We start from the raw sequence: 20,440 nt of genomic DNA on the forward strand, positions 1-20,440 counted from the left end.
TTCATGAGATCAATCTATTGACTTGCCTTTGACATTTTTCTTAAATATCTGCAACAAAGATTCTCTTTTTTGTAAGAATAAATGTAAACGCTACTAATCTGAATAAGACTAATCTCACTTAAAGGACTTTTATGACCACGCAAAATTAATTTTGCAATAGAAATTTAAAGAAAAATTTAAAAAACAAAAAACAAATAAGAAATCAAACCATGACTATGTTAATAATTTTAAATGAGTCAGAAAGTTGGCAGTGACCGTGTGACAGAACGTCCCACTAAAGAATGTAGCTTTGCACTCTTCTCCTTTCCCGTCCTGATGAATGCCAATGTTCATGTTATTGCTCTAAAGCTACAATTGAAATGTGAACGCAATGCAAACATCGTGCAAAGACATTTCCATAGCAGCACCAGATCCATCCTGTTCTGCAGTGAGTTCTTAAATGTGGACCTAATTTTTAATTTATGGAAATTTAAAGAGGACATGCTGCCATAAAACGTTATCCTCCATAGCCCAATCTATCATTAGACACAATAAAATAAGCTTCAGAGGAAGTCTCAGCAGACAGCTATGGAAAAATGCCTGCACTGGTTGTTCTAGGGGTTAGTAACACACAGTGAAGGAAAAAACAAACAAAACCAAGCTAAACAAGTTCTAAAGTATTGGTTAGATTGATTGTATTGATGGGATAAAAGGGTAAAAGAGAAGTGAAATGAATTCCCACCAGTGTTGTGTCAAAAACCCAAACACAAACATCAACCTGAGAGAAAAGTCAGAGAGGTAAAAAGTGGAGAAGAGAAGCAGCAGATCCCCATCCTCTCCTGAGAACACTCCAACGTGTCATGCTCTGAAAGCCCTGTGTGTCTGAAACAGGGTAAAACCTGATGGTCTCCTTTAAGCCCTGATTAACCAGCCACAGCTCCCCGTCCTCATTCAGCTTATGCAAGTCTGGAGCAGCAGATCTGGCCGACACACAACACAAAGAAACACGAACCAGAATGAAAACAAAGAGTGATTGGACAGAGAGGTGAACAGAAATGAACAATGACTTTACATGGACCGCATTAGTATTTATTTATGTTTTAGGCTTCCGTTCCTTCTTTGATAGAGCTGATTACAAAGTTATTTGGCCCATGTACGTGTCAGCTGTGCAATAGTGTGTGTAATGCCAATGAATACATGCAGAAACACAAAGTTTCAACATATGCAACACAATTTTGTTCAAGAGTTTGAGGTGCACACAGACTTTGTGTTTACTGGAAACAGCCACAACATTAAAACTGTGGTCCTCCCACACAAATATGTAAATCCTTTCGCTCTAAATTTACATTATTAAGTCAAAAAAAGTCATTATGGACTTTACTGCAGCAGCCACACCCCAAAAAATCCTCAGGAAGGACCAAACGAGAGCTTAAACGGATTAAAAAAATTAGATTTAGAAGCAGTACAAAGGATCAAAGCTTTGTCAAATCTGACCAGGGTGTTAAAGAAAAAAAAATAAAGGAAAGAAAAAGGAGGGGGGGGCACCCTAGCGCCAAACCCAAGAAGCAAAAAAAATCCCCCCACTCATGCCATCAACTCTTGGCATAAGTCAAAATTGTAATGATATAAAAATATGTGAATGTTTCTGAAAGAAGATCTCTTGTTCTAAATTTTCATATTGCAAAAGTTGGTGGGATTATATAAGTTCGCTTCCGTCCACTCCCTTTCAAGCAATATTTATTAATATGTCTAATTATCCTAAGTTTGATTAGTTACTGTATGAATGTATAACTGATGATTATATTGCTGTTGTGTATTATTTCTACTTAATTGCTTGAAATAAATCATTTCAAATCAAAAGTGAAAAATCTCATTAACCAGCAAATGCAGGTTTACATATAAAAGAAAGGAGAACACATTAACATTTAAAGAGCAATTCAGCTGCATCAATAAAGTCAGAAAAGTACAAAAGAATTAAAAGAAAATGTGTCCTCTTGGTGTACTTTTTTTTTTAAAATTAATTTTATAAAGTTTTTGGGAGGATATCATTAAAGCTTTTTAGATTTTCACATTCATGCTTCCTCGGCCCCCAAATTCCAGTAAACAGAACAGTTCTGGACGGTTCTACATTCAGGCTTTAAAGGGGAAATCCAGCTTCCTCACTTTAGGTTCACATAATTTGAATTATTCTATATCTTCAAGTCTGTAACATAAAGCTGTGGAAGATGTCATCTTTAAAGAAAAGGGCCATAATAAAAAGGCTTTTGTGCTGCATCCTTGATGTATTTTGATCAAAGAATTCACAAAGAAATTGGAACAAGTTCATTTTAATGTTGGGGCTGATAATAATCTCATGTAAACACATCATTTGATGCTAATGGAATAATTTGACCAAACTGGAGTGAAAAATGGATTAAAAGAGTTAAAAGGTTTTTTTTCCAAAACCAAAATGTACATACTAAACTGAATGCATGATAAACCGATGTGGGATTGTTTTCATGCAGAATAAAAAAGCTAAAACAAAATCCAGCAAGGCAACTACAGTCTGCATGAGCTGAAGCCAAGAGCTGCAGACTTTAAAGATTCATTTCCATGCTTTTCACACAGCAGCTGTTCCAGTTCCTCAGCTGTTCACATACAGATTATGAGCATCTATTTTTGATCAGTTGGAGCCACCCTAAAGATCTGAGCAAAAAGCCCCTTTCACACATGAGACTTTATCGTTGTTTACAAATGAATGCATGTGAGGCTCAGTGTGAATGACCGTCACAGTCAGACAGAGAACAAGGTGAAAATGTCAGATTCAGCAAACGCTCAGAACCTGCAGCTTCTCTCAGGTTATTGACAGCCCTTCATGTGTGAAAGGGGCTCATTCGACCCATGCAGCTTCTAGAAGAGCCTTGAAGCTCTTTCTAAAGGAGCATTTTCTAAATACAGCTGATGGTTATGACAGATGGATCATGCCGTTTGAGGGTAACGTCTTCTGGAGTAAAGAGTAAATCAGCTGACTGAGCCTCGTTCATTCAGCATCAGAGTGGCCATGCTCGCTCTATTCCAGGATGCATGGGCCACGACTCATCGGTTACCTCAGCCTACTCAGGAGGTCACCAACATCCAGAGGCTGAGACGTGAATCCGGGAGACCTGGCACGACACACAAACTGGTTTTCTGACATTTACGCGGAAGCGACAAACAATCTGGAGGGCTGGAGAAGACCTGCAGAGGAGAAGAACATCTGGCTGATGGGACATACCTGTTGGTGTCTTTGAGGCTGATGTAAGCCTGCTTTATTTCGCCCGCGTCTTTCAGTTTGGACACGTCTTCGGCAAACACAGACGGCTCCGTCATGGTCTCCTGGAGGCGGTGAAGGGGAAGTAGAAGTTTACACCCAAGACAGAAAAAAAACTGCAACAAGACGCAGTTACACCCCATCATTACGGTAACTGGTTACTTCAAAGGAACTCTGATAAAACTATAAATAACCTTGAACTATGACTTCCTCACCATTAACAACCTTTGACTTGCTAATAAAAACCTTTTTTACAAGAAGACAAGCAAAGCTGTTTGATGAGTCAGCAGGACACTTGGAGACATCGGCTGAAGAGAGGCTTTCATAAAAAGGATGAGAGGTAAGAAAAACTAAAATCCTGCTGTGTTTTTAATATACAAACGAAATATTTTCCATGTTTGGAGTATAAAATGGTAAACACATCTCTCTATATTTCACATAAAAAAACAACATTATTTCAATTCCGTTTCCCCTTTGATTGGGACCAATAACACTACTACAATAACACTACTCATATTCATTTGTTTCAGAAGCTGAGATTTGTATTTTGTTTCATTAAATCTAAACAGAAAATTAAATAATAGTGCTAAAATTGAATAATTTAGTTTGAAGAGATTAGAATATCAGAATATGAATATTGTTTTCAGTCATTGGAAATTTTAAACAAATGTTCCTAGATATGTCTTTTGATGTGGGGGGGGTGTTTCTGCTTGGGGGGGGGGGGGGGGGGCATCATTTATGGAGATACTTGAGGAGAGCTAAATGCAGGTTTCTGTGCTTCACTGCAATAACTGTCCACCTGTGAGACACATACACTAGACTGGGGTGGGTAAAAAGAAGGAAAAAGGGAAAGCTTGTAGTTTTTGTTTTTTAACGGTACCTTCTCATCCTGTGGGAAAGCATGAATGGAAGAAAGACGGGGAGACAGAGGAGTTAGACACACTGCTGGGGGAGTGAAGCATTAGCAGCACACACTAAACAACAACCTTCTTTAAAGTCCCACGCTAATGAGAATAATGGTTTTGCTGTTTTAACATGTTCTTGGTATTTTTTTTCTTGGTATCTTCTGGTATTTTTGTCATCACAGAGGCCATATATGACAAAAATTAAGCTTAAAATTCTGTTTGTGAGTATTTTTCTTTTCTTCAAATTGCTGTGAATAATGAGTAGATGAAAAAAACGCCGTTAGAAAAAGTTGGTAGCTGTAAAATACGTGCTACAATCGGCGAGCCGCAAGCTCCCTGTTCTGCTTCACTTCGATGCATCCAGTAACAGACAAATAGATCCATGTGCGTCGTCCTTTTCCTCGTCTGAGCTGACTTCTGGCTCTAAACTGTACGACTCATCAGAGTACGACTGGATAGCTCCAATATTTCTCGCCATTTTTGTTGCTTCGGTAATGCTAGGTTCCAGTTGCGAGGGACTGTAGGCCGGCTAGTGTAAACAGGGGATAGTGAGAAGTGTGGGCAGGCTTACACCGCGCCAACAGTCAGAGGCAAATTTCTAATCAATTCCTGCTGTTTTGTAGAAACTATGTCCTAGAAAATGTCACAGGTTTATTTTTATTTTTGCCTAAAAAGTGCATAATCATAATTAAAAGACCAATGGGAACACTTTTGAAGTAGATCAAAAGATTTTGTGTCCCACTTATGTACATTAAGTGGGAATTTAATGATGATTGTTTAGAAGCTGGTTACATAATGCTTAGAATTGTTTGCATTTCAATAGACAGGAACAAGTTAGTACCAATACAAAAAACAGAAAGAGTAAAACACAAACAAGAATTTAGACCAAGAAATATTTCTGGAAGGCTTTTACTTGTTTGTAATGGCTTGGAAACAAAGAAATGCTGCAGGTGAAAGCGTCTCAATGTTAGAATGTAGATGAAACAAAGCAGTGAATCAGCCATGTAGTCACCAGAAAAATCCCCAGTAATTTCTTTGAATGAAGAAGTCGTTCTCTACACAAATACCAATCAATCTTCACTCAAGCCAAAGTCTAACGTTTGCATCATGTGATGCGGTAATCATCTAGCATACTAAAAACAAGATAATGGGAATACTGGGAAACCTAGATGATAATTTTGTAAAGGATGATAATTATATCACATATGGATGTAGTGGTAAATGCGTTTAATTCTTTTTTCACAGACTTGGAGTTATGTTAGATGAAACCCTCATGTATGTTAGAGGTAAAGTCACAAAAACTGCAGTAGTTTTGATTTGAGTAAAGTATCCTCTAAAGGTTTGTGCAAATATGTTCTAATGTTAAAAAAAACATACAGAATGAAAAAATGAAAAAAGTTAAAAATGGTCGTTTTGGCATCCCTATTATGTATTATGCTGGGTTAATGCCTGTGATGTGAAACATCGACTTTACCTTGTGGTGCATGGCTTCCTTCTGGCTGACTAGCTGGGATCGCAGAATCAGCACCTCCTCTTTGCGGACCTCCAGTTCTTCACAGGAGGCGTTGAGCTGGTCCAGAAGCACCTTGTAAGCTGGAGAACCCGGCGCCCCAGCACCCGTGACTGCATCGCCCAGCAGGCTCTTCCTCATCGCTGCCAAGTCATGCTTCAGCTTCTTGTTTTCAGACTCCAGCTCCTGACGCTGCGATGCGACACAGTTCAGCATTCCAGTAAAGCCATAACACCTGGACAGTAGGTTGGGGGTTCCTTTACCTTGAGAGACTCGTACTCCAGTTCAGCTCCACGGGCCTTTTTAAACTCTGCATCATCCTGGAACAGAGTAAAACACACCAATGAGGACACCTGACCACAAAGTCAACCTTTTAATATTGTAAAATACCTAAAGCAGATTAAAACATTTTAAAATGTTTTAATCGTTATTAGTATTTCTATCAGAGAAGAAAGAGGGGAAAGTCCCAGCACCCTGGCTCTAGCTCGCTGGAACTGGTCTTCTTTGTTTTCTAGCTCGTTGCGCAGCGATTGCTTTTCTTGCTCCAGCTCTGTAACGCGTTTCTGAAGCTTGAGGGTCAAGGAGGTGTCCATTCCTCGAGTGACATCCTGTGTGATGAAGAAATAAAGAAAAAATCTTTGAGACCTTTTCTGAACCTAAGCAACAGACTTGATCTCATTTGGTGTGGCTCACTTCGCGGGCACGGGAACCGTCTTCTAAATCGGTGTATTCTGAGTTGTATGTGTACTCGGACTCGTTGCTGCTGTGGGTGGAATCGGTTCTCCTGTGACCAGGCTTGGACACGTTCTGCACAAAGAAGTGGGCAGAAGTCATTCAACAGAAAAGCACTACGGAGAAACAAGGCGCTACGCTTTGTTGCTGCAATGGTCTGTTAAAAATTGGACTTGCTGTTCACTACTTAGACCTTAAATACAGTCAATTTGATGTTTAAGTGGTCCTCACCGAAGAGAGCGCCATCTCCTCCTTCAGGTCGTCGTACTTCTCCTCGAGGCGACGGTGTTCTGTGAGCAGGTTCTGGTAACGAGAGCGTTCCTCGTTCAGATCCGTTTCCAGCTGCTGAGTCTCCAGGACAATCGCACGAGCCATTTTCTCTGTCCAGACATTTCAAAAGACGAATCATCATAAAAAAGTACATTTCAGGAGAAAAAAAAAGTGTAGCAAAGAGAGGAGAAGTAGTGACGCTGCACGATGGAGAGACACGTACTAGAGCCCTGCGCGGGACCGCCCGCGCCCGCTGAATTTTTGACCAATCCCGCCCGCTCCCGCAACATATGCGTTACACTCCCGCCCGCTCCCGCAATATGTATGTCCACTCCCGCCCGCACCCGCAAAACTCATAGAATTTAGTCCCACACAGTAATAGAGATGCATTGATTTTGTATCATCTCCCGTCCCGCAGGAAAAAAACACGTATTTGTATTGATATTATTAAAGAGATTCATGTCCTCCTCCAGCCTCATCTTTTCATGCATTCCTCTTGTGTAATGTGCAACTTAATTATTAAATATATTTTTACAAATCCTGTTCGGTTAAAAGTGTGCGTGTGTGCGCGCGCAGACAGACGGCCTGAAACGCGCTCTTAGTAAGAGGCGGGGCGGGGCGCACCCCCAACAACAGGTTAGATGACAGAGGCCATTGGGCATCTCTACCTGGTGCCTTCACGGAGCTTCAGTACATAAGAATCCAACAGCCGCACAGCCTAACGTAGTCCGCTAATATATATTCATGAGATATTCATGACAACACAGTTCCCGCGGGGTTTTTTTTGCCGCCCTCTCCCGCCCGCAGCACAATTCAAACCGCCCAATCCCGCGAGATTTGGGTTGGGTCCCGCAGGACCCGATCCCATTGCAGCCCTCTAACACGTACCTGTCATCTGCTGACTCTGTTCCTGAATCAACCTGTTCAAGTCGTCCTTCTCCTTCTTCAGCGTTCCGTTCTGATCCTTCAGTTCGGAAACCATCTGATCACAAAAGGAAATATTCCAAGCGTTACACTTTAAAGCCAGGATGTGTTGGTTCAAACGCACTCTGCAGAGCTACACACCTCTTTCTCACATCTGCTATTTACACTTAAATAAACGTATAGTTTACTGAAGTATAAAAAGCCACTATTTCAAACACTAACTGTGAGTTTGTAGGAGAAGGCAGGAACAGAGTAACCCAGTATTTTGTAAACTAGATCATTGATGGGGCTAGCTAAATGGAAGATCACAGAGCTCTACACACTAACAAAAGTTGCTCTTCTTTGCTCACCTGACCCGGGGCAACTCTGCCCTCTGAGCCCCCCGTGAGCCCTTACCCCCCTTGTTTGATGTGGATCCTAAATTAGTGAAAAACTGTTTTCCTTAGATGGAAATAAAGAATCTGACAAAAACAAGGAGGGAGACTACAAGAACTTCTACTAAATAAAAACAACTTCATCTTTAATTTAAACTAAAAATTTGACATTTGTGACAAGAAGTCAGTTATTTACACTTTGATTTAAAATTCATTTGAATTACACAAACAGTTTACTAAACAAATGTTTCAATGAAGTTTTAGGAAGTCCCAAAAAAGGCCAATGCACTTGAGGTAAATATGGGGTAAATGTGCAGATGCTCTTTGCGGATCTCGTCTTACCTTCTCCATTTCCTGCCTGTAGGTTTGTGCCCACTCCTCGATGGTCTTCTTCTCCTGCTGCGTGGCGCTCAGCTCCTTCTTCAGCCTCTCCAGCTCCTCCCGCAGGGATAACACCTGGTTGGTTTTGTTCTTGGCATCTTCCTCTGCGCCTCGCAGCCGGTTCAGCTCACTGCGCATCCGCTCGCTTTCAGCTGAGTAGGAGTTCTCCAAGCTCACCAGCTTCTCACTGACCAACCGATTGTCTTTATGCTAATGGCGGGGGGAAAAACACGACAAAAACATTTGTTTAAAAACAAAAAAGAAGGTGTGATGAAGAAATCTTGTTGGGGATTAGGATGTCACCTGCTCGTCTATCTTCCTCTGCAGTTGCATGATCTTGTTCTCCATGCCTTTGTTGAGCTTCTTGAAGTGTTCAACTGAACGAGCCTCGATCTTCAGCTTCTTCAGCTCCCTCTTGGCTCTCATTCTACGAATGCAGCACTGCAGGTAAACGATGGCCTCCAGACAGCGCTTGTACCAGCACCGGGCCAACCAGCCCCGAATGAACTTTTGGATTATTACTGCCTTGTGTTCTCGCAAAAGCTGAAGAGGAAATTAGACGTTTTAGTAAGTTAGGTGAGGAGTTTCCAAAGGCTTTTTTAAGTGTGCAATGATTAAAATGGCTTTTTATCAAACTGGAATCTTGATATGACAGAGGTGATGTTTTTTTGTGTGATCTTACCGCCTGGTACTTCTGCCGGGCCATGTAAGCCCTTAGTATCGTCTGCATGGCCAGGGCAGCAGCCTGCTTCTGCCTGTAGCGTTTCCTCTCCATACACATCCTCTGGTACTTCTGGATGATGGTAGCTGCCTGAGTGCGACGCATGAACTTCGCCAAACTGAAAGAAACGCAAGTTTGTTGTTATGATTTTAGAGCAACATACCAAACATGCAAAGAATTAGTTTATGTTTCGACATGGCCTCTTACCAGCGGGCCTGGTATCCTCTCGTAAACCTCTGAATGGTAATTGCAGCATTGCGCATGCGCAGATACTTCTTGCGCGCCAACCAGCAGCGGATGGTTTTCTGGATGCGGATACATGCAGCACGCAACTTGTCTGCCCTCAGCTTCTCCAGGTAAGCCACCTGGCCAGCCCTGAAGAAGATTTTGGTCTTTCCAAACTGGTACTTGTCCTGGTCCTGAGAGTTTAACAAGGAACAAAGGTGAGAAGAACAGGAAAACGCTCAGAATTTATGCAAGTTTAAAAGAAAACCATCTCTCTGACCTCCACTAGCTTCTCTAGAACATTCCTGCAGGTCAACTTCTTGTCTGCGAGAACGTCCTTTTGCTTCATCAGCACTCTGTAGCGGCTGAAGAACTCCTGGTACGTCCATCTGCATAATAGAATTTGGATGAGAGGAAAACCTGACAAACTAAAAGGTTGCCAGGGTTTGCAGCTTTAGTCCTGAGCTGCATCAGTACCTGGAAGGGAATCCTGCAGCTGAGATGCGAATAGTTTCCAGGACACCGCATGCTCTGAGCTGCTGCACCGCACGCTTGGGGTCAAACCTGCCAACAGCACCAGATCAGTCGTTCAGTATCAGTAGTTCCATTTCAAGAACAAACATCAAACTTCAACTAAACTCAAGGAAATTAAGCTCTGAACTGTGTCAATTAACTCTGTAATTTTATGTTGGATGAGATATAGATCACAGGTATGTTTGGAGAGGAATAAAATCCTAAAAAAAAAATCTCATTAAGCTGCCAGACAAATGAATTGATAAACTTTTTTGCATTTAGTCCAGCTTTGTTGGATAAGCATAAGCATAAAAGCTACAAATCGTTATTGATCCACATGGGGAAAAGGTAAGATGAGGTTTAAGTGTAAAGTTAAGAACACAGAGTATCTACATAGAGCAGGATGTGAGCAGCAGACTGTTACTGAAAGAGCTCCTCTGTCTGTCTGATGATGGAGCTGTGAGGATGGAGAAGAATTTGGAAACAGAATCTTCCTCTGAGTTACAGATGTTAAATGTTCCAGTTCTGTACCTACGACAGAGCTGGCCCTCATTGCAAGTTTATCCAGTCTGATGCCTCTCATCCAGCACACCTTGGAAGGGACACGGGAGAGGACAGTCTGTAAAACATCTGCTACAGATGTTGAAAGAGCCCAGCCTCCCGAGGACAAACATTCTGCTTTACTGTGTATGTAGTTTAGATCCAATCCCAATATAAGTAAGTCTGATGTGCACAGAGAAAAGAGGACAGACCAGAGCAAACTTCGTTAAGACTTAAAGGGCACAGTTTCAGGTGAAACCATTAAACTACTCTTTTTATTTTTATTAAAAGGACAGCTTTAGTCTTTTTTCAAACTGAAACCAACCTTTGATTTTCTTTTTTTTCTTTTTTTAAACAGAATTTTTGGATTGAATGTCAGCACCTTGGAAGTCAATTTTAATCATTTTATTCTCTTTTCACAAGAAGATCATTTATGAACAATTTGAATTCATAAGATGTTCAAATTAGCTTGAGAAGAAGAATAAAGTGCTGTCAGATGTGGCCTGGAGATCAGAACCTCCAATTCAAATTCAAGCTCAGATCAGAGACTGTTCAAAGGTTTCTGCACTTTTGTACAAAATGTTCCAGTTCTGCTCAGCTTTTTATAAGAAGCGCTTTCTCTCAGGTGGGAACATGGATCCTTTCAGCTGCTTCAAAAACTTTTCTCTACTTTCTTAAGACTTTCAAACAGCCTTATTATTAGACATGCTGCTGGGTAAGAAGATTATACTGCAAGGATGGAAGTCCTCAACTTCAAGGTTCAACAAAAGTCTAAAAAAAAATGTTGTCAGTCATCCATTCAGGAAAACATTTTTTTTTTTTACTTAAAGTGCTTTATTAAACTAAATATTAGCTTTTTTTTCTAGGGGTTTTAGTAATTATTTTTATGGCTAATCCAGCAAACATGAACTATTTTCAATGTATTTGTTTTAAAAACTTTTGTTTGTGTTTCACTTGAACAATTTCCAACAGTTTTTGAGACGAAGGAGAGGCAACGCCGACACATGAACAGAGAGGACTTACGAGAAGGCCAGCTTGAAGTCATTGGGTTTGATGCAGCGAACGTAATGCGGAGTGGTTGCATTCAGAGTCTCCATCAGCATTTGCAGAGAATTACGAAACTATGAAAACAAAAAAAAAAAAGCAAAAATCCTCAGTATCATTTTTCAACCCAATAAAACTCAGCAGCACTCCACTTTCTACGCAATTATGACAAGTACTACAGACAAAATGCCAATCCATCTGCTAAGAGAGTGCAGGGAAAACTTTCCGTGGCGTGATGCGTGGGAACAGTTGTGTAAAGGAGCAGCTGGGTTTCTGCACCAGGTGCTCATCCTCACCTGACAACCCACAGTCTTCTTGTGCTCCTTGCTGCTGGAGTCCCGACCCTTGTCTGGTTTGATGCTGAGGCGGGTGCGGCCTCCGGTGCCAGGGGTCTGACCAGTAGGGCTAGTTGCCTTCTCCTCGTCTCTGAACAGCTCCATCAGCAGGTCAAACTGGGAAAAGGACCCCAGATATAGTCAGAGAAAACAATAAAATGAGGTTTTGCAAATCTAATACGGAAGAAATCTAATTCATTGTCAACAAATAAAGATCAAATAAAGATCAGAGAATCCTCTATAGATGACATATAAAAAGCAATCTAGCTTGTAAAAAAATGCCTTCCCTTAAAAAATGCTTTTAAATAGTTTAACAGATCGAAAAAGTAGTATAAGCCATGTTAAATCTGTTTTTTTAAAGATAACTCTTCAACATTTCATACATTCTGCATTCATAAATGTATAGAAATGTGATATTTCAATAGCAGAAAACATGTGAGTAGATTGATAAACTTCATTTGTTAGTGTTAAGCAACTCATTCACAGTCAGTTTTTATCAAAAACAACAAATAATAAGAAGTTATTTAGTCATTTATAGAAGAGACAATATTTGACAGTATGGCATTGTGCTGCCATACTGCTGCTTCAGGAATAATGCACACATTTTTATGGTGCATATATGGCCTGAAGGTAAATGAGGAGGAGGAGGAGGAGGCTGTGTCATGTGTGCAGCTTTAGGTCCTCTTGCTGAGCTCACAGTGATGCCATGCTGGGTTTCAAACCAGTATCGTTAAGCAGGCTGCTCTCAGCATCACTTTCTTTCCTTTCCTATTGTCCTTCTGAAGCCCCTCTTTCCTCCCCCTGTGCCTTTGCTACCCCCCATGCAGCAAACAAAGGCCCAGTCACACCAACACAGGCTCAACTTCAGGCTCCTTAGCTTGGAAGAATTCAGTTTGGCAGAATGAAGAGAAAGATGAATGAAGAGCTACAGGCGGACCGGCGTTGGGAGAACGCCGCCGTTTACCTTCTGCTGGCAGGGAAGGTTGTCATGATGAGGACACAACCCAACATACATGGACAAGATACAAAGACAGAATGAAACAAGCACAATGGCATTAAAAGGGAAAACAATCAAAAGAAACCCAAATGTCAAAACCCAAATGTACGAAATGATGAACCCCCCCATCCAAGCAATGAGTGAAGAGGAAACACAAGTGGAAAAAAAGGCATGCTGATGATGCTGAACGCTTAAAAATAAGGAAAACAGGATCAAAACTGTTTGAAAGAGATTTCCTGTGACTTTCAAGCATTCATGTCTGTGCTTGAAAAAGGAACACAGTTTGCTGCAATCCAGTTAGAAATGCTGAATTGCAGGGCATCAAGGGAAATCACTGCATCAGACGCTCATTAAAGCATCCCACTGCAGAAGTCAGCAGAGATGCAGACCCATGGGCTTTGTAGTTCATGATGCAGAACTGAAGCTCCTTCAATATCTGTTCTGGATTCAGCAAAAAACACAATTTTCAGGCAAAGGTTTTCAGCACAAAGTAATAGAATTAAACCACAGGTTTCAGTGTGAAACTGAGGATGACTGTCAACACATCTGTGGTAATGTGCATAAATAATCTGACACTTCATTTGCCAATTATCACTTAATCCTAATGATTAGAGTCCAGAGCGTCTGCGTGTGAAAGTGTTTGTGTACATTAGGCGGTCCTGTTGGAGGTTAGAGCACATACCTGCATCTAACACCTTACCTAGTTCTGATGTTGAATCTTTAAAGAACAGTTGACAGTCAGTGAGTTTTTGGCTAAAAAACGTTGTTCTCTTACTCAAGTTAGATCAGTTAGTGACTACAAACCCCTTTATTTATTTTTAATTAATTTAATGTTTTACTCTGTTTTTAAACAATGTGTTGACAATCAACTTTTTAGAATTTTTGGTGGGATTGACCTTAGAGGACACATTTGAACTCAGGTGTAAGACACTAATTAGGACTTTATAGCTTCAGTATATGACCAAAAAAGTCTAATTCAGCGTTTAGCAAAAGTTTTTAAAGATTGACACATCTCCAAATCAGAGAAAACCATAAATTCTGTTTCTAAGTGCCATTTGCTGTGTGCTGAGACTTCAGTGTTATAATTTTATTCAACACTATATTTTATAAGTAAACATTTCTTAGACTGGATCTCCCAGTCATTGTACTTTTTTGGTCACTAGAGGGAGCTGCTACACACAGTTTAACATCAGCTTTTTTTCTATTTGGTTTACAGAACTGATGCACTAAGATCAAAAAATATGTGGATCTCACCTTGCTGGCTTTCAGGACGTTGATCTGTTCTGCATTGACAGTGTCCTTGTTTTTCTCCAGGAAGCCCTCACACTGGTACTCCACCTGATCAACAACAGCATAACAGTTGTTAGAGGGGGCATTGTCTCAGTTTTCAATATTCGAATTAAACTGAAGAAAAGCTTTCTGAAAAACACACCAAGATCCATCACTGCTGTTCTGGTTTAAATCCCTAGTCTTTGTAAATAGATGGGAGATCCTACTGTTGCATACTATTTAAAGATCCTGTACAAGCAAAATGAACTGAAAAATGATTTTTTTTATAAAAGAGCAAAACATGCAACCATTTGGTCCTACGAGCAAATGCACCCATTCATACTTCAACAAGAGATACCATTTGTAAGCTTGATACTCTGGCCAGAAGGAACACTTATGACCACCCCACCTTATCAGCAAAATGTTGGATGATGAAGGCGCGGTTGGACATGCGTGGCTTCTCGAAGAGAGAACATGTTTTCAGGTGGGTGTTGTACAGTTTCTGCGCCCATGAATCATCAGAACCCTTAGGCATCTGGTATAGAAGGAAATAGCGAAAATGACCAAGAAAATACAGAACAGTCACATTTATTTTCTTAGGAATATAAACTAAGGGATGATAAGTGAGACAATAAATGCTTTTTTCACTACTTTGTGTGCACAGACAAGTTTCTTGCAAAGGGGCCAGTACTATGTTCCACCTCAAATGTCAATACTTTGAAAGAAATCTCGCAAAAGTTGAGAGATAAGATCAGCTTTTAGAGTGTCATTAAGAAAAAAGAACAAAGTTTTCATTGAGCAGGTGACATTAAGCATACATAGGTGGAAGTGATATAAGCTGATGGGTCAAAGAAAATCACACAAAACCAAAGAGTAGAGAAGAATGGATGCAAAGGAACTGCCCAAAACCTCCTGCCTAATATGAACATTGCACCAACATCTTCATTAAAAACAAACAATAACAATCTTAGCCTCCAGTTTCCCTGAAGTTTATCGTCATCCTCTGTAAAATATCTGCAGCTGCTTTAGACTTCGTTTGTACACTAAAATTCAAATAGGAACCAAGAAAATGTGATATGGATTTTCTCCTAACCCATAACTGTCAAAGTGGAAGCTAAAAAATTGGACGCCAACTTCAGCCTCATGCAACTTTTAAGTATATCTTGTATATCTTTTGGATATACAAAAAGGAAAACGCTCTAAAAAAAACGGGTATTTTCTAAATGTATTCATAAACCTGAATCCAATGTTTGAGCAACTTTATTAGCAGCATCCTGGCAACATTAGATAGCCGGTTGCTGAATATTATGCATTATTATTATGGTCATGGGAAAAACAGTTGCAATAAATCTATATTTGGAGTAAAGTCTCCCTGGTTTTTGTCTGTGAAATGCAGCTGTTTTTTCCTTCTTTGAAGTCAAAAGTTTTTCTGCTGTTTCTTCACTGGAGCAAAAAGAAACTTTCCAAATTTGTTTATATTTGTTAACTATGTTAGCCTGGTGGTTTAAATTTAGCAGTCAGTGCAGCCGTTTTAAGAAAATTGCTGATGTATTATTGTATTATTGACACATGACTGAGCAAATTGACACGTGTCAAGAAATAATCAGCTGTGGTGGAGAAAATCCAGTCGTTTTTCAAAATAAAACTTCAGAATCAGTTTATAAATAAAACGGAATATAGGTTGTGTTTTTTTTCTCTGTGACTAGTGGGTTAGGTACTTCATATCATTTCAATGTTTTCCAAATGCTAACCCTCACCTTGCACTCCTCGTCCAGCAGGTCCAGGATGCCCATCTTGGCTTCTATGAGGTTGATGCAGGGCTGATTGTCGTAGAAGTCGATTAGAGTCCAGGGGATTTGCTCCCTCATGTATTCCTCCTGTTCCAGCTTGAACACATGCTGGACAAACACAGACATTTGGTTTCTTCCACAAGTTGAGAGGATTTTGCATTAAATTGTAAAAACTCACCATGTTGAACTGCTGCTGGAGTTTTTCATTAGCGTAGTTGATACAGAACTGCTCAAAGCTGTTGATTTCAAATGTTTCAAACCTTTAGAAAAAAAACAATAGCAAGTGTTAATTACTGTAAATTCCCTTTTTTGCTGTAGAATTATTTTAGTTAAATTGAAGAGTGGTAAATTGTTCATAACTAATAAGATTACAGCATATTCCACAGAGAGCTAACGGCTTTGCTGTTAGTTTGATGCAAAGATGCCAATGAAACTAAAAAATAATGTATAAAAGTTTCCCAATCTGTGTTTTTTCCTTTATTTCCAACTAGGGCGCGATAAGAAACCAGGAACTCTAACAAGAAGCCACTTTTAAAAATGTTACACAATCTTTTTTGCCCTTTTTTTATTAAATTCCACATAAAGATCTGGAATTGCTTCAGTGGCTATGATGATGATGATTTACGATCCATTACTCAGCTGGATTCATTCTGCCAAGAATGTGCTGTGTGCTGAAGATGGGTTCTGACCAGAAAAGTTAGGAATATTTGACCAGATAAGGATGAGAACTGTTTCTTCAACTGAAACATGTAAATAAAACTGATTTTAGTGAATACAGATTTTCACCCCCACTATACTACATACATGTAGCTAAGGAAAAAGGAGTAGTAGTCAGTAAAGTCAAACAGAGAATCGACTAACGAGACTCTGATGTGACGCAAAAGAACTGTAGGTCAAGTGAATTAGACCACATAATTCTTCTCTGGATCTTCAAATCCCTTTTAATTCAAGGAAGATGGCAGATATTTTACAATTTTGGACCTTGTGTTCCAATCCTGCAGTCTTCTTCCAGCACATTCTGTTTCTTACCTTCAGCTGTGTCAGCGTCAAGTCTGAACACAGTTTAGGTGATGCACACAAGGACTGAAATCTACCACGTGGTATAAAAGTAATAGCTTAATGAGCGGTTTGGATTTGTAAGGCTCTATGACATCACAGACTTACATCAAACTGTCCATAGTACCAAACTTCACATGAAGTCTCAACCCATGACCTCACATCATGCACTCACTGCACCTCAATGAGGAACATTCCCCAACAGTTCATTACTAACAGTTGATAGAAGCAAGGATTAAGACAGATTGGTTTACATTAAATATCAAATGTAGATATATACACATATCGACAATTAATATTGTATATACACAAATGCACTTTTGAGTCTGTGTATTTGGCTTAGTTTTCTCAATTTCTAAGTCAAATATGCACAGACGTACCCATAGATGTCGAGGACTCCAATGAAAGAGTGCTGTTTAACATTAGTGACCAAAGCCTTATTGACATGCTCTACAATCCAGCTGAAGAGCTTGGCATAGATGTGTTTGGACAGGGCATCGCGTGCGTTGGTGGCTTGAAGGCGAGGAAGAGGCTTGACATAAGTCTCATTGGCTGTTTTCAGCTTCCTGTGGCACAGCCACTGGGACATGTCCTGGTAGGTGACTCCAACCAGCTCACAAAAAGCCGTCAGGTGGCGATTGTTGGGCTAAAGCAAAAGAGATGCTTTTGGTAAATCAGCCTCAAAGAACAGGATTTTGAAGAACTACACTGTAGATTTTTGTCCTACTCTTTTATATTACAACAAAAATATGAAGTTAAAGTCCCACTACAATCATCTTTTGATTTGTTGTAAAAGCGTTCCCAGTGTTTTCTTAATTATGATTATACTGTTATAAGGCAAAATCTTAAATCATGTCATTTTCTAGTACCGGTATATAATTTCTGCAGACAATAAGAGCTTTTATTAGAAATTTGCCTCCGAGTTGATGACTGTTGACGCAGAGCCACCCTGCACTCACTCCCCTTCCCATTACTGAGAGTCCTCTGTTTACAGTCTCTGCCGCTAGCTTACATGGTCTCACTCCCCCAACCTAACATTACCAGTGAAACAAAAAAAAGGTGAGCAATATTGGAGCTATCCAGCTGTAGAGTTTTGAGCCAGATGCCAGCTCGGATGAGGAAAATGAAGACATCTAGTGGTCTAAAAGTGGATGCATCAGAATAGAGTAGAGCAGGAAGCTTATAGATGACTCAGTGTGTTTTTTTCACAAAACAAATACAATCTTTTTTCAAACTGTCTTTTTTTGTCTGATTCACAGCTATTTCGATGAAGAAATGTAAATTTCACCTTCATTTTCTTTGCACATGTCTTCCATCATCAGAAAAGTGCCACAACAGCAGGTTAAAAACACACCAAAAAAACATTTTCATTGAAGTGGGACTTTAAGAAACCTTTGTCTACAAACTGATAGCCTCCCCTGTTCTCCCTGCATTGAAAAGTTTATCCTCACAGCAATGAGACTGCTGTCTGCATCTCTGTCTTTAATCTCCACATTCCCTAGATGGAGAATAGCAGCCAAAACTTGGAACAAGCCCATCTGATACGACTCGTTAATGCCTGTAAACGACAAACAAAACACAACATATGAACTTGAAATGAACAATGAACAACAGAACAATGAAATTAACAGTTAAGCAAAGAAAGAAAAAAAAATCTTTGTTTGATTTACCGAGCAGTGTGAAGGCATGGCGAGTGGTACAGAGTTCCTTGCTGTCATCCACACCTTCAATCACAGGGCTGCGGCCCTGACGGGTGTACAGGAAGTCATTTGCACTACCTGGGGGAGAAAAAACACATAACACATATTTTCTCATGCATGGTGGTTTAAATGTAAAACCAATTCAAATTTGAAATCAGAACACCACACAGATTTTGTGATATAAACCTTAATAAATACATGTGTGAAGGTTTCCCTAAAAGTATTGACACTGGTTCAAAAAGTAAAACATAGACAGTAAAGCGAACATTAGAACAGCAGTTGTTTCTACTGTTAGACTGCCTCAGAAATGCTCAGGAGCTTTACAAATTCAAAGTTTGTCTCAAACCCTGACTGACCCGAGCGCTCACATCTGCTCAGTGAACATTCACTGTCGGAGACCGCGTGAGAGGCCCAGGTTCTCAGAAGTTTAACTTATCAAAGGCACTTTTATATGAGAACTCTGCTAATCCCAACTTTTTACAATCGGCTTCTTTATACACATTTAACTGTGAATTAGGGTATGGCCTGTTGCCTGGCAACAGGCGGCGCTGGCATTACTGTGACAACCTCTCTATTAACAGGGCCAGGAAGTCAGCAGGAGAGGAAAAGACAGCAGCTGTGTGTGTGTGTGTGTGTGTGTGTGTGTGTGTGTGTGCCGTCAACAGACAGGCTGTAAATGGGGGTGGCAGCAGAAAATGCTTGTGTGAGCGTGAATGCGCGTTCAAGACTAAGATGAGCAGGTGCAGTTCCACAATGGGAGCACTCTATGAGATCCTGTTCTACCAGTGTAAAGGAGCGACTCATTTATTCGTTTTTCAGGCAAATAACTAATAAATCCCAGATAGCTGGATTGGCGTTTAGTCAATTTTAGCTATTAAAAGGTTAAAACTAAATTCCTGTTACAGTTGGAATATGAACCAGCTTTTCCAGACAGCATAAAATATGTGTTAACAAAAATGTCCCTAACATTGGCTAATTCAAGGAAGAATAACACCATAGAGCCGTTGGTGGTAACATCTCACAGTATAGCTTTTATTGTCCCCCTGTCCCCTAAACAAATTTATTTCTCTATTACCATACACATTTTTTTCTAAGGTAAATTACATATTCCGATATACTAATATTTTAAATTTCATTAGTTTTACAGGGACTCTGGATAAAAGACACATTTCACTGACACAGAAACTTTCTTAACAGATTATCTTATTCTCTTGAAATGGATTAACTAAAAAGTCAAGGCTGCATCAGCAGAAACCCTCGTCTCTGCATGGAGAAAATCAGTTCTTTATAGATACATGTGATAACCCAGACCCAAAAGAGCTTTATTACATCAGCAAGTTTCATTCACAATGAATTTGAAGGCTAAGATCTTCCTTCAGTGTGTTCCTATGTGTTGCATAGAGCTGAAACACTCAAAGTGACTTACTGAGTCTGAGATTCTTGAACTCTGGTAAATGTGCTGAAGCACAGAGCTGATAAAAGACGTGATAATTCCTCTCCTCGTCTGCCTAAAAGAAAGCAGGCAAACCATGAAATGCAAGAGGGTTGATAAAAGCACAATAAACCTAGAGAGAAAAATGACATCTACAATGTTTAACGTATAAACTGTATAATCTTGCTTTACTTTAGATAATTTATTACAACTTAATGCTTCATTTACTTCATCAAAAAGATGTGCAGGTAAAACCCTTAGGGTTTTGCTCAAGGGCATGAGAACAGAAATTCAACACTTGACACTCTTGAAATTAAAGAACAACATTCCTTTTTCTGCTGATCATACATGACAGTGAATAGACTTTCATTGCAAAAACTCAAACTTTATCCAATCAATTGACAATGCAAACAAGTAAAGTTAAGTGAAAATAAATACTGCAATTTTTTTGATA

The 20,440-nt window shown here is 39.9% G+C and overlaps 1 protein-coding gene across 10 annotated transcripts in view; it reads right to left on the bottom strand.

Moving 5' to 3' along the window:
* The window catches only part of myo5aa (myosin VAa), a 53,444-nt gene that overhangs the window by 8,185 nt on the left and 24,819 nt on the right, over positions 1–20,440 (bottom strand). For 4 of the 10 annotated variants that reach the window (XM_078945299.1, XM_078945297.1, XM_078945298.1 and 1 more), the window contains exons 7-29: positions 19,981–20,062; positions 18,525–18,632; positions 18,306–18,412; positions 17,235–17,500; positions 15,977–16,058; positions 15,766–15,906; positions 14,418–14,543; positions 13,994–14,077; positions 11,704–11,859; positions 11,387–11,484; positions 9,788–9,874; positions 9,591–9,699; positions 9,293–9,504; positions 9,047–9,203; positions 8,668–8,907; positions 8,326–8,574; positions 7,574–7,667; positions 6,647–6,795; positions 6,377–6,490; positions 6,157–6,291; positions 5,947–6,003; positions 5,648–5,875; positions 3,233–3,333 (exon numbers count right to left, since the gene is read on the bottom strand). In XM_078945299.1, the coding sequence (XP_078801425.1) occupies positions 3,233–3,333; positions 5,648–5,875; positions 5,947–6,003; positions 6,157–6,291; positions 6,377–6,490; positions 6,647–6,795; positions 7,574–7,667; positions 8,326–8,574; positions 8,668–8,907; positions 9,047–9,203; positions 9,293–9,504; positions 9,591–9,699; positions 9,788–9,874; positions 11,387–11,484; positions 11,704–11,859; positions 13,994–14,077; positions 14,418–14,543; positions 15,766–15,906; positions 15,977–16,058; positions 17,235–17,500; positions 18,306–18,412; positions 18,525–18,632; positions 19,981–20,062 (3,182 nt within the window). Of the gene's footprint in view, positions 1–878; positions 960–3,065; positions 3,123–3,232; positions 3,334–5,647; positions 5,876–5,946; positions 6,004–6,156; positions 6,292–6,376; positions 6,491–6,646; positions 6,796–7,573; positions 7,668–8,325; positions 8,575–8,667; positions 8,908–9,046; positions 9,204–9,292; positions 9,505–9,590; positions 9,700–9,787; positions 9,875–11,386; positions 11,485–11,703; positions 11,860–13,993; positions 14,078–14,417; positions 14,544–15,765; positions 15,907–15,976; positions 16,059–17,234; positions 17,501–18,305; positions 18,413–18,524; positions 18,633–19,980; positions 20,063–20,440 lie in introns of all 10 variants that reach the window. The other 6 variants (XM_078945291.1, XM_078945293.1, XM_078945290.1 and 3 more) reach the window with 2 other exon arrangements.

This window comes from Oryzias latipes, chromosome 3, assembly GCF_053564925.1.
Source record: "Oryzias latipes strain Hd-rR chromosome 3, Olatipes_Hd-rR_3.1".
Classification (NCBI taxonomy): Eukaryota; Metazoa; Chordata; class Actinopteri; order Beloniformes; family Adrianichthyidae; genus Oryzias; species Oryzias latipes.